Source organism: Eschscholzia californica, unplaced genomic scaffold (genome assembly GCF_041429995.1).
Source record: "Eschscholzia californica isolate CP2 unplaced genomic scaffold, dmEscCali1.0.p SCAF_2, whole genome shotgun sequence".
NCBI lineage: Eukaryota > Viridiplantae > Streptophyta > Magnoliopsida > Ranunculales > Papaveraceae > Eschscholzia > Eschscholzia californica.
The window spans coordinates 63,007,211-63,020,540 of NW_028238309.1; the positions used below are offsets into that span (position 1 = coordinate 63,007,211).

Below are 13,330 nucleotides of genomic sequence, written 5' to 3' on the forward strand. Positions count from 1 at the left end.
ACCGATCAACCCCACATACAATTGTATGTGGTGATTATTAATAATGAAGTAATTTCTCCGTGGATGTAGGTCTTGAATATCCGACCGAACCACGTTAAATATCGTGTCATTGTTTTATGTTTATCTATCCGATTCTTATATAATCGTGACTTTATCATATCTCCGATTATCATAAAATCGTGAATTTAACATAAGGTTGGATGAATATTATGCGACTCTGGGCCAATCTGGTCACAATTTCATTCACAAAATTTTGCCTCACAATATAATACATTTTCATCCAAAATTATAGAAATTCCTAGTTATTATATACATGAACACCACACTAATATACATACATTATTATGTTACTTTTAAGTAGATTGTTGTTTTTTTTGACAAGAAACAATCCGAAAATAAAGATCAACAAACACAAACCTAGCTTTATCGCTTCGAAAAACCTAAATAACCGAGTAAACAAGCCCTCTTTTTTGTCAATGTATTAACCTCCACCCCCTGACCCGTACTTTTTCCCGAGCAAGATCAGTTGCAGTTTGTCATATCCTGCAAGCACACCAGCACCAGCAACTGCACGGAGAATGTTCGCTCCAGCGCCTTTGAAAAGAGACTTTGAGCCTTCGTTTTTCAGAATCTGAGAAAATGCATCGAACGAACTTTTGTACTTGATAGCTTCTCCTGAAGTCATCATCATTCTTCTTCGAATAGTATCGATGGGGTAGGAAGCAAGCCCAGCTCCGATGGTTATTCCCCAACCTAGTAAGAAACTCGCTAAGAAACTATCCTGCAAAACCAAGTAAAATGGCACATACCAATGTAATTAAGGGTCGAACCCTGACTCAGTTTTTGAAAGTAATTCTAATGAAATTCTAGTACTGACTGACCTGCAACTCACCAACAAGGACTACGGGTTTCAAGGAGTCGTACATTCCGAAGTAGAGTCCACGATATACAATAATACCAACACAAGAGATAGAAAATCCACGATAAAGTCCAGCGATACCGTCGGATTTAAATGTTTTCTTATAAACATCGATTAGACCATTAAACTGTCGTTCACCGCCTTTCTTGGCAGCTTTGGCATCATTAGCTAAACGTGTTCGGGCATAATCTAATGAGTAGACAAAAAGTAGAGAAGAAGCACCAGCAGCACCTCCTGAGGCTAAGTTCCCGGCAAACCACTTCCAATAACCATCTCTATCTTTCTTGAAGTTGAAGAGAGCTTTGAAGTAATCTTTGAAAGCAAAGTTAAGTGCCTGGTATGCAAAAATGATATTAAGCATTTAACTAATAAGGAATATCTACAATAACGTGGCACTGGTACCGTATTAGTATCTGACACTAGTACGATGCACAGAGATACAACAACCTAAAAAACTGATAGACAACCTATACTAACACTTTACTGTCTTCATCAGTAGGTTATTTATCATTACTTACAATTTTTGCATTTCGGACCAACATTCTTAAATCAGTCACAAATGCACTACAAAATAGACGGCCTTTTGTCACACATCTTTTGCTATGGACTAAGCATGTTCTAGTTATTGATCAACATTTGCTACATATTATGGCTCCTTGTCGTAAAAATGCCTTACGTTTTGTAGTGACAACACTACCGTCTAGATGTATTTCACGGGCCTAAAATGAATGTCAAGGTGAACTTGGATGCCCACAACTATATATCCTAGTGTCATTTGACCGAGCAAAAAAAATAATACAGGTTGTTAAACACAAGTTTTTCTACTTGAGAACTTACAAGTAAATAGGCTATCGTAAGTCAACCAATGAACTAACCTGAGTGGGGAAGTATCTGATAACATTGGTAGAGTTGCCTCTCCATAGAGAAAGGAACCCTTCATCCTTGACTGTTCTACCAAAGCAATCGATAATGCCCTTGTACGGCTCGGAGAGACGGCCAGCTTTGATCACTTCGTTCTGATTTTGTATCAAGAGTTTCACTCGCTCAATTGGAGCAGCCGCTGTTTTGGAAACAGCGGCAGAAATTCCTCCCATGAGAAAATCTATGAGAAAGCCCGATACACTTTTCTCTGATGGTGCTTGTACAACAAGTCGTGATAAAGGAGAGGTGAGTACTAATGTTCCATTTCCTTGACTCTGAGGAAGCATGAAACTTTGTAATCCTCCATTAATATAAGTAGTCTGAGAAACTCTGTTTCTAAGATCGACACTCGGATAGACCTTAGCCAATAGATAAGATTGTGTATGCATCTTTTGGACTATAGTATGGTGTTGTGATCCGTTCGACATTTTTTAGAACTCTAAGTGTTCAACTGCACCGATAAAACTAATTGACATCAAAAAGAGATATACCAATGACATTGACAACTTAAAACATATTATATAATCTGAATTGTCTGAATTTGAATAGTTAGAATCAAATGGACCTAAAATCGACCCGATCAACCATATATACAAGTCAGACAAAAATAAACTTACACCAATCTGGCTCGAGTCAATTCAGACACCAGAGTCAGATTTCATATCTGACTTAGAAAAAAAAATCACTCTCTTACATACCCAAAATTCATTCACACTTGCTAAGAATTATCAAGATATAACACCTAAACAGTACTAAACCCAAATACTAGGTTGAAGCAAACAGAAATTAAGCTCATCACTATACATAATCATCATAACTATAATCAATTTATTATAAAATCTAATGATCAAACTTGAAATTCATAAATTCAGAACAGAATTTCAAATAAGAAACACATGGGTTTACTAATCAATAATCTATGAAAACAAAAAAAAACAAGATTTATACACCAAACAAATAAGAGAGAGATGATTACTAAAACCCTAGAGGCTAGACTAGTAGTAAGAAAAGTAAAGCAGAAAAAAACAGAGGAAGTGAAGTTAGCAGGTCAATTAAGAAACAATTGGGAGAAAAGAAAGAGAAGAGAGAAGGGTATTAGAGAGAGAGTTTGTTACCTCAGAGAGGTCTGAAATAAAAAAGCAGGTTCTGTGGCTTGTAGAGAAAAAAATGAAGATGGAGAAGCTTCTCATGCAGGCAGCTGGAAGATGAGTTGAAGGGTTTAGATATGTACTTACCAAAGTGTCCTTGCCTACATGAAATGATCCAAAAATGGATCCACCATGGAAAAGTGAAAAATGACATTTGATTTGGACGAGTACCGTAGCACATTCTTTCAACAAAAAAAAAAAAAAAAAAGAGTACCGTAGCACATAATTGTTTTTCTTTTTTTGTTATGGTTTTAACATATCATTTATCTTGACGATAAAGTATTTTATAATTATACGAGGGTATAACATTTGTCTGGTGTGTATAGACTATAGATAATAGTACTATTTCAGCTGTCGAAAATAAATTTGAGAGATGTTATATAAACTCTTGAAGATAAGTGGTGGTTTTTTGGAGTACAAAGTTTTGAGTGGAAACAAAAATATTTAAAAATGTTTTGTTTCTTCCAAACATAACCTTTAAAGTCTTTTCAATTTTTCATTCCCCCCTCTCCCCTTTCCACCTCTTCTATAACTCTGACGACCTCCACCATTAACGTCGGCGATCTCCACCAACAAGTTTGGTCCTCTCTCTCTCACTCTCTCTTTTCTTCCATCTCATTCTTGCACTTTTAAGTTCCAGTGAAGGGAGATCCCCTTCGCCGAAAACTCATCTGATTTTCCAGACGAGGTTGTTTCTTCTCGATCTGGTGCTTCCAAATTCAAAAACGAGGTTGTTTCGTGATTTCGTCTGGAAACTAGACGAAAGGTTTCGGCGAAAGGGCTCTCCCCTTCGCCAGAACTTAGAGAGAGAAGCAAGGAGAGGGATAGGGAGAGGAAGATGGAAAGATAGAGAAATGGGAGAGACAGAAAGAAAGAGGAGATAGTCAAAGAGTGGTCGCGAGTTGTCCACAGCCAAGTGCCTGCCGACGACTCTCTACCGCCAACATTGGAAGCCGGTGCGAGGCTAAATCTTTTTTGTTTTTCACCCTTTAAAATTTTGCACCCCAATTTTTTTTTTCTTGTTTTCTCAAAATACCAACATTTTTGAATTAGACATGTATCCTTAGTTAAGCTTCACTTGCAATAGTGGGAAAAAGATTTTGTACCACCAAAGGAAGTTCTTTTTGAAGGTAAAGTTTTTGTTTTTGGAAGAACTTCTAAGTTGGGATCAACTGAAAAATTAAATAGTTTGACCCCTATATTTATGAATTTTTGGGTTCCTAGTCCAAAAATCTACCCCTAAACACATATTTAGTCCCCCCTAATATTAATATAGGATTTTAAGCCAAAATAATAATTATAATTGATATTTAGTCCAAATTAGTTAAAGTATGTCTAGACTTTAAAGTTACAATATTTTTCTGTTTAAAAGTTCTTGTTTTGTTTCATAAATTACCTGTTATTTATTGTTAAAGTTTCATACTTTATTTCATGTTTTCCATACTTTCATTTTTTTTATATGTGTCATACATAACACGTTATTTATCAACAATGTTTCTTACAAAACGAAAAGGACTAAAAACCTATTTTCTGGGAAGATTGGACCTTAAACTTTTTTTGAACTTTATTTTAGACTTAAAACCCATGGACCCTGTATTTATTCAGTGTTACGAAATGGTTCCCAGTATTATAATTACTTTTTTGTTAATTTTAACAAAAAAAATTTAAAGAAGGAAAACCTTTTGTTTTCTTCTGTCTGAATACCATAGCAGGTTTTCTTTTGGAAAACCACATCTATCCCGGTGTGGATGGCATAGCCTGTTCCCTTCCTCTGTCGGCAACCTGTGCCCTTTCGCCGATGTGGATGGCATAGCCTGTTCCCTTCCTCTGTCGGCAACCTGTGCCCTTTCTCCGTCGGCGACCACAACCACCGCCACCGTCAGCATTTCCATTTATCTATATCCCCTCATTTCTTGTCACAGTTACGGCGCAGGGAGATCCCTCGCCTGAACCCTCAAATACTAGATGAAGGTGCAGTTTTGTGATTTTGGGGTTTGCATGACCCACGTCTTTTAACCAAGACCATTTAGTCTTCATCCCTATCTCCTACTACTGTAATAACTGCTGTGTTTAGAATGCAGAAAAATGAGGTAATAATACGTTTAAATGACATTCGTCAAGGCATTTTCTGTTCGAACAAGCTTGACAGAGGAACAACAAACTGTTCTCAACACAATCAAGCTCACTTTCGATCAAACCAACACCTTAGTTTACTCAAATTACATCGATTTTAGTTTTGGTCTGCCTGCACAATCCAAGTGTATGATGTACCCTTCCATTTTGAAGATGTTAGAAATGTGACTAGGTGGTTCCGAAGGCCTTCCAACCTTTTATTCATTGTAGCGACCTAAGAAGAATGGATAAATCGAAAACTTTTCTGATCCTACAGTTACAATATGAAGATGTTCCTTAACAACAACATTGATATACAAAATAGTACATTTATCAAACTGGTCAGTGAGCTACAAAACAAGCTCTGAATTTGTATGCCATTTCGAAAGTGTATTCTATGCAGAATATTGGTTCTCCCAACCTGAAATAGACATACACAGATTTTAGAAACGAAACCTGCAGATTTCTAATGGCTAGTTAACTATATATAACATGGTTTTTCTTTGTTACTCTTCCCTTTTGTGTGTCATCTGAAATAAACTAGTATTCATTACAAGGACATATGTGGATTACTCGTGATCACAGTGAGTAACGTGAGATCTTTTATGCGCATCGTGTGTCTACTTGCACAAAATTGTCCTGGGTCAGCAAAAACCACTCTAGGTTGATGGCTTAGTTCGGTGCAAAATCAGGTTGGGATCGGCTGATCACCACCGACCCAAGCAGAGTGGCTCCACCAAGTTTCGGTCGAGTTTTTATGCGGAATTTTGACCAAGTTTCGACTAAATATTCTATAACAACTGAAAGTTTCAAACACATTATAGAGCATCTAACTCGGAGGTCCCGCTTGGAATCTGCTCGGGCTACCCGTGGTCCTCGAGTTTCTCAGGTAGATCGGGCCCAACTACTTAGGTTAGTGGGGTTTATCTTTAAGTTAACAACGGTTGATCTGAAAGTGAGAAACTAACAAGTAAAAGATCTAATATGTAAGGAAAGAAAAAAGAGTAGCTGGATGGTGTTTCTCTTCTGGTATTCTTTTTTGGGATGTCATATCCGACATATCGCATATCTGTCTGATACCCTTACCGCTGGTTATATTAGATAGCTAAAAGTAATATATGCGTCGATTGTTAGTTCATTACCCAAAATTTGAAAGGGTGGAGCAGTATCATGACTCTTTGAGTACTATACAAAAAACCAGAAGCGCCAGCACCTTTAGGCAGGGGGCAGGGGTCGCCGGCAGGTTGGGCACTCCATCTTTATATCCATCCACCTTTGTAAACATCCAGAATGGAAGAAATGATCACATGGCGTCACCTGTAAGAACATTTTTACTAAACCATTGAGTTCACAGATTCAAGAAACTTCCTTCCAAACTTCGATGTATATATATACATATTATGAGTCTGTAGTACCATGCAGTCATTGGCTCGTTGAGGAAGATCGATGGATGTCATGCAAATGACACAGTCAGTGGCGTGCCTTGTATCATGATCAAATCTTCTGTAATAGCTATACTTCTCCGGTAGAATCTGTCAACCATCATATGTAAGTTAAGTTTAGCATTCAAAAAAATAATACTGTTTTTTGACCCTTGTGGGGATGTTAGGGGAGTTCGATTCCTACTTTGTAATTATTTGCAGATTTACTTGATATGGGAAATCAAAATCATTTCAAACAGTATATACCATTTGAAATCAATTCTTCCTTCTATGTACAAGTACAAGTATGATGTCTAGATAAAGCACCTAAAAGTACAAGCATCCGCTAGGCAATCTCACATCGGTTGTGGAAGGTGCAGGTGGTCAGTTTATAAGTGTAAGGGAAAGGTTAGCCTCCTGAGCTAGCTTTTAAGGTCAGATAAATCCAAGACCAACTAACATTGATAACAAAACCCAGGATAAAAAAAGTCTCACCCAACAGTCTATCGAAGTTAACCAATACTCCAGGACATTCGAGACAAAGGAAATGTGCATAACTGGAAGGTCAATAATATAACAAATTAAATCAACTCTCTAGTTCACTGCCTACTTGAACACCTAGAGTCATGTCACCGTTGCTCGCGATATTTTTGAGACTGGAAAATACATGTATCTTTATGAAGTGAACGAGGAAAATCGTACCTGACGCGGAATAAACCACCGAGACCCAAGATAATGTTGAAGAAGAAGAACTGCAGCTTGGAATACCATAAATACTCCCAAACAGATACACCAAGTCTTGTCATGTTCAATGCGCATGAAATTGTTTGGACAACCAAAGACATATAGTGGGATTGCTAGCCGAGTAGCAGTCATGCCTAATATATAATGAGGATGTAACGGTTTTCTTGAGTCACGTATAACATTAGTAACTATTTGAGGGATCCAGAAAGAGTACATAACAAGAAGAATAGGCCGAAGATAACTATGAAACTCATACATGAGTAGAATGCCTCCCAATAAAATTCCATCTGCACATAAGAACGTTTCCGTTCAGAATGGGAATGACAAAACTAAAGGTCGCGGTCAAAATAAACATTCGAGGACAAACTTATTACTTACAGAAACGGCTATAGAGAACCGATAGCTCACGTCTCATAATCTCCCAACCTTCTCCATTACTAGTAGGTCTGTTAGCCTTCCATATAGCAAGAAGATATCTCATCTCAAAAATGGAGAAAACGACGAATTTGAAAAAGGCAGCTGTAGCGAACGCATTAAACAAGGATTCTGTAGGAAAAAAAGAACAGCAGCATAAAATTTGACTTAGTATATTGAAGTATTGAACCATAACCATCTCTAAGAATCAACATAAATAGGGAGGGTATGGAAAACATACCGACTAGTATTCCTGCTGTTAGATGTAAAAGACAAAGATAAGCATCCATAATTGCTTGCTGCCCAATCATTAAAATTGAAACTTTGGCTGCTCCCTGATAACAGTAAAGAGACGAATGAATAACTTGACAAAAGTAGGAATGATAAAAGATAACCCGTTTAGTAAAGTATTTAGAACACATGGTTTACTAGTACTCAGCTTTTGCGTGCTGCAAAACCAAGCTAAAATAGAAATGAAGAAAGAAACAAGAAAAGAACAAAGGCTTACAGACTGAGTGTTGCTATGCTCCATTTGTCGTATTAGCAGAAGAACTTGAAGGAAAGACATCTAACAAGGAAGGTGTTAAGGAGTTCACGCGAAAATAACGACAAAAAATGATTAAAATAATAAAATAAAATAAATGGAGCAGCAAGAAATCAGAGGACTCGTATTAATGAAGGATACAAATGTGACCATCAAGGTATAGTTAACAGCTTTGTTGTAGTAAACCTCGACGTTGATGGAAGTAGCATTCAGTAATATAGGTGAAAAGCATTCTCCATCATCTTCGACAGACGGGCTTTCAATTAATCCTTCCAACTGATAACGCTCTCGTTCTTCATCTACACACAAATAAGGAAGCTTACTTACCAACGTAGGATGTAAATAACTTCACAACAAAGACATAAAGCTTGATAAGTGGACATATATATATATATATATAGAGAGAGAGAGAGAGAGAGAGGGAGAGAGAATATGTGATGTTGTTGAAGTCGAGTACCATATTGATTTGGTATGACACGTGAAATTTGGGCTCCGATTTCTAAATTGCAATGCTTATCCGTCTCAAAAGTAGGTGCTGAAATAAGAAATGATATAAATGAACATAACTCGAAGTCAAGACTAACGTTAGGTCAAGGAGACGGAAGATGTAATTACAATTTTTCTTCCTCCAGATCCTATCTCTATGAGACTCTTGGAACACCTGAGATGAGAAAACTCCAAGCTGGTTCAACAGAATGGGCGCAAATTAGTAAATTGGAAAAATTAGTCTATCTAAACAAGCTAACTCGAAATTTCTAGCCACGAAGTCCAAATACAAGGCACGGCTATGAAAAAGATATGCTGATGGGAACTGGCTCATGACTGACTTGCCTTGTGGATAGCCTTAGAATAAATGTTATACAAACATCTATACTTATTTTTATTTACTGAATCACCTAAACACAATGTTTAGACATTGAGAAATATCAGTTAAATTACCAAGTGATAAGGATTGGATAAAATGTAGTCATCTTCTTGGCCTGGGTCTCCATCCTTTTCACTACAAAATGAAAGCATGAAGTAAATCAAGTACGACATAGTTATTATTTGCTCTAAATTGAACTGTATGGGATAATATATCATGCACGTTTAAAAAGATTCAAATACACAATAAGAATAAAGATAAAGTAGCCAGACTTGGGGATCACGCCACAGCACTGCTTAGATAATGTGTGAAGTTCAGAGAAAAATAAATGAAGTGCTAAAAATGATTAGGCAAGTTCAATTCCATTTTATTAGGTAAATCGAAGTCAATATGCAAAAGACCAGAAAATATCAAGCACTCGAAACACTAGAGGAAAAAAAAGCAGGATTTCACCATAATCAGTTACATTCTTTAACTAGTTAGCGAAAAAATTAGAACTCAAGATAGGGACATTTAACACTAAATATAGCACAGAAATTAACAAACAACTATTTAACGAATTTGGTGTTGTATATGCCACAGAAACAGTTACCTGTTGATTACCATCCGGAGTTGCCTAAAAGGCCATATATATACACCTTCTATCCTCATTTGAGCATCTCCACCACCACCAGCATTGTCAAACACATCATTGAAGATAATAACACCCTGAACGACATAAAAAGGAAGGGAGTTCCAGTATGCAGCAAAGAATACCTTTGGACAAAAACAGAACGACAGGCTAAAGAAAATAACAACCTGTCTAGGTTTTGGAAGGGAAACAATCTCTTACCTGGACATAATGTACACCTGTTATCTTTGTCGGGGTACTAACTAACTCAATAACTGAAATGCCATTAGATTTTCTAAAATCTGGAAACCAGGAAGAGCTATTGGTGGAATCTCGAAAGCTCCAACTCCCTGAACCTCACATGGGTCAGTAAGTATAATCAGTAAAAAAAACAACTGACAAAACAGATACAGGTGGACCTACGGAACTATGTGTTGAACAACCAAGTTTTTATGGATTTGCACAACTGATTTTCCAGGATGAACTACAACAATGAAGACTTGATATCACAACAAAAACTAAGTACAAACCTTTATAGGTCCCTGTTATATTCCAATCAGAATTTCGGTCGACGTCATTCTCATCTCTTCTAGTGAAAAACCACTGCAAGAATCAACTACAAATAAGAAAAACTCAATGGTGTGTGAACCTTCAGCTCATGCTAACTTTTAGAATCATAATTTATCTACATAATAGTTTGGCATACTATGAGAGGAACACAACTCAGAGTTCAAACTTCAAAGTACTGAAGTTCATACTTAAAATTCAAACCAATCAAACGGGTGGCAGACTATAACAACAAAATAACCTAAATGATAAACAGGGTAGCTAATATTTTCGTAGAAGAAGGTAATATGAAAGAACCATATCGACTAATAATTCATAATAATAGTTTACTAAGCACTAACTTATTGTAGTTCTGGAAGTGTATTTAGTTCACAACACAGCTAACTCTCTTCTATTCGTTAGCTCACTGACTAAAGCTTCTGTTTGCATTATTCTCTTTCGTTGTTAGATAATCAAAACCTGCAAGGCCTCATGTGCATTCATGATCAGCTCTTTGCCTCTTCTTCCTCGATTGTAATTGTGAACTGCCTATCCACAAATCTCAAGCATAACCATGCCAACGAGTGCTAAAGTGAGGCCAAACTATTATTCTACCAATTTGAAGTACTCGATAATTGTACCAATGGAAGGTGACAGTATCTCTTTGGTTCCTTTCATCAGCTCACATTGGTACGGAGCATACCGTCTTATATCTCGTTGAGGATGGAAAGTTCGTGTGATTGGACATACAAAATGCACTATCTTAAGCATTTGAATTACACTATTCTTTGAGTCAATGTGTCACTAAACAACCTTATAGTCCAGAGAAAATGTTGTGTTAGACATAATCTATCATCCTACCCTTGCCCAGATATCTCATCCAAATTTCGCTCTAAAAATGGCGAACCCTCTCCTTTATATCTTATCAACCACTTTCACCGTAAAACCCAAATAAACAATGGTTTGCAAAAGGAAAAAAATCAAATGTCTATGTAAATTCTACCAACTACATTGATTAAAGAACATGGGTTCCAATAAAATCCATCTATTTCACACCCTAATCTTATCATCACTACATTCCCCACTTTGCTCAAAGTTCTGGTTTTGTTTTGATATCAGTCAATCCACAGAAATTATAGCATATGCAAATTGCACTTGGAATTTTAAAAACAAGGAGTTATCTGCTAAAAATGAATATAGCTTCTGAACTTGCACAAACTTAAGCTTACCAGTCAAATAAAGTAAGCCTAAACTTATGGCATTCAAAATGGGAAAAGAAATCAAGGGTTTTCTCTAAAACAGCTCAAATTTAACAAAAATCAAAACTTGAATTCAAAATTTAGCATAAATTGTAGAAAGAGAGAGAGGGTAGAAATGATACTAACATCATCACCCCACGACCTAGTCCTTTCCCTTAGAGGTCTCAAAGCTGAAACTGGTAAAAATAAACTAAAAACAACCCAAATACCAACAATCAACTCCAAAATCAAACAACTTCTTCCTCTACTACTACTAACTCCTCTTTTCTTCATATCAGAAATAAACAAAGTTCAAGATGATTGTTCCAGCTGAATCCCACCAACAAGAAGAAGAAGAAGAGATTAGTAATAAACTCAATTGAAAAACTTGAAATCATCAGAAATTTGATTTATTAGTTGTTGTTGGGTGTTGTTGTCGTTGTTGCTTGAACTGAGAGTCAACCTCCACCATCACCACTACCATCAACACCACCAACACTAACAGCAAGAGTTGGAGAAGATAAACAAATCAAGCCAAATTGATTATGAGACCTCAACCAACGATTCAAATTGAAATTGAAATTGTAACCAGAAAATTGATATTAATAATATCCCCCTTTTCTAACCAAACAATTAATTGTCAGAAATCAAAGAAGAAGAATCGGAATACTATTCAATTGAAAACCTAAAAATTAAAATATTTTCAAAGGCTTCTTCTTTGTTTCTTTCTCTCTCTAACTTTTGTCAGGAAAGGAGAAAAACTCCACCTGTCTATACTAGTATATAGTCTCTCACAACTTGATCAATGCCTTAATGTATATGAGCTGGTTTAAAGATCTCGTATGGCTCTTCGATGTTAGTACGACACGTATGTGAGAAATGAAATGCTGTACGCGTGGCAGAATTTGATGAGTAGTTTGGTTGGATTAGTTTGAATTGGGTTATATGTTAGTGATAACTAGTAGTAGTGAATACGTGGGGGTGGTGTTTGGTTGGTAAGGGTTTGAAGAGGTTCGAGTCAATTCCACTGTTGGGCCCGCCGGCTAAGAGAAGCCCACGACCGGATGGTTTTGACATTAATAAGTGGATTACAAATCTACGGTTCTCATTTGCTTTCTAGGTGGCCAAATTTTCCTACGTGGCATATATCATTCCATAATTCTAAGCCACCCTTAGTGTGGGTTGGAATAGGCTGAGTTGAGCCCACCCTGCCAACCCTACTCTCATGTGATGGTGTAAGTGTAGAGAAAGTATTATGTTTGAACAGGGAACACCTTCAATTTCAATAAGAGCATCTCCAATGGAAAACTCGATCTTAAAATCTTAAGTGTTACCTAAGACTTTAGAGTGTCTTATAGAAAAATATTTCTGCAATGCAAAATTCAATTGAGATCTTAAGATGGCGAAGAAGCATTTAATTTTGAGATTCTCAATTATAAACTCCATTTTTGAGAATCTTAATTGTCTTATTAGTAATCAAATTTAATTTTCAGACTAAGAGCATCTCCAATGTAAAACTCCAAAAAATCTCTATTCGTCCTATTTGTCAAGTTCCAATTGAGATTTTCACTCCTAGGTGTCGAAAATAGAGATCCTCAATTCTTGTATGTCTCCAATGCAACACTCTAAACTCTTTTATTTTACTTACGTGTCATGGTTATTTTTGTAAAAAAATAATTAGTTATTTTGGAAATATACGAAGACTTGATTTCTATTGGTTGAAATTTAAATATTGATGAGTTGGACAATTAGAGATATCTCAAGAGGACACTCTGAAAATAGAGTGTCCTCTTAAGATATCTCTATTCCACTCTCGACACATCATCTTTGAGATCGTAGTTGAGTTTT

General features: G+C 36.5%; 2 protein-coding genes across 4 annotated transcripts; both read right to left on the minus strand.

The window, feature by feature from the left end:
• Positions 1-218: 218 nt before the first annotated feature.
• On the minus strand, positions 219-3,196 carry LOC147560118 (ADP/ATP translocase 3, mitochondrial-like). 2 transcript variants are annotated; one of them, XM_086662154.1, is made up of 4 exons: positions 2,956-3,196; positions 1,795-2,291; positions 882-1,253; positions 219-781 (listed from the first exon to the last, which is right to left on the minus strand). In XM_086662154.1, exons 2-4 carry the CDS (start codon positions 2,266-2,268, stop codon positions 482-484), a joined length of 1,146 nt encoding a protein of 381 aa, XP_086518280.1. In that variant the 5' UTR covers positions 2,269-2,291; positions 2,956-3,196; the 3' UTR covers positions 219-481. The 2 variants fall into 2 exon arrangements, with proteins under 2 accessions (XP_086518280.1, XP_086518281.1); XM_086662155.1 differs by lacking the exon at positions 2,956-3,196 and having other exon boundaries at positions 1,795-2,806.
• Positions 3,197-5,332: 2,136 nt separating this feature from the next.
• Positions 5,333-12,415, minus strand: LOC147560119 (RING/U-box superfamily protein). Of its 2 annotated transcripts, none has more exons than XR_015234757.1 (15): positions 11,630-12,382; positions 10,229-10,301; positions 9,921-10,048; positions 9,681-9,796; positions 9,163-9,223; positions 8,839-8,905; positions 8,681-8,758; positions 8,365-8,522; positions 8,188-8,247; positions 7,921-8,014; positions 7,644-7,811; positions 7,224-7,552; positions 6,516-6,632; positions 6,243-6,417; positions 5,333-5,521 (listed from the first exon to the last, which is right to left on the minus strand). XR_015234757.1 is itself a non-coding variant. In XM_086662190.1 (15 exons), exons 1-14 carry the CDS (start codon positions 11,774-11,776, stop codon positions 6,316-6,318), a joined length of 1,698 nt encoding a protein of 565 aa, XP_086518316.1. In that variant the 5' UTR covers positions 11,777-12,415; the 3' UTR covers positions 5,333-5,521; positions 6,314-6,315. The 2 variants fall into 2 exon arrangements, 1 of the variants encoding a protein (XP_086518316.1); XM_086662190.1 differs by having other exon boundaries at positions 6,314-6,417; positions 11,630-12,415.
• Between the last annotated feature and the right edge of the window lie 915 nt (positions 12,416-13,330).

What these genes read in the sequence shown, in the direction of transcription:
- LOC147560119 (XM_086662190.1), bottom strand. Translation starts at nt 11,776, where the DNA reads ATGAAGAAAAGAGGAGTTAGTAGTAGTAGAGGAAGAAGTTGTTTGATT. An exon ending in AACAGCAGGAATACTAGTCG is followed by an intron (nt 7,812 to 7,920) that starts GTATGTTTTCCA and finishes TTTTTCCTACAG; the next exon opens with AATCCTTGTTTAATGCGTTC. An exon ending in GGTGGTTTATTCCGCGTCAG is followed by an intron (nt 6,633 to 7,223) that starts GTACGATTTTCC and finishes GATGGTTGACAG; the next exon opens with ATTCTACCGGAGAAGTATAG.
- LOC147560118 (XM_086662154.1), bottom strand. Translation starts at nt 2,268, where the DNA reads ATGTCGAACGGATCACAACACCATACTATAGTCCAAAAGATGCATACA. An exon ending in TCAGATACTTCCCCACTCAG is followed by an intron (nt 1,254 to 1,794) that starts GTTAGTTCATTG and finishes TTTGCATACCAG; the next exon opens with GCACTTAACTTTGCTTTCAA. An exon ending in TCCTTGTTGGTGAGTTGCAG is followed by an intron (nt 782 to 881) that starts GTCAGTCAGTAC and finishes TTGGTTTTGCAG; the next exon opens with GATAGTTTCTTAGCGAGTTT.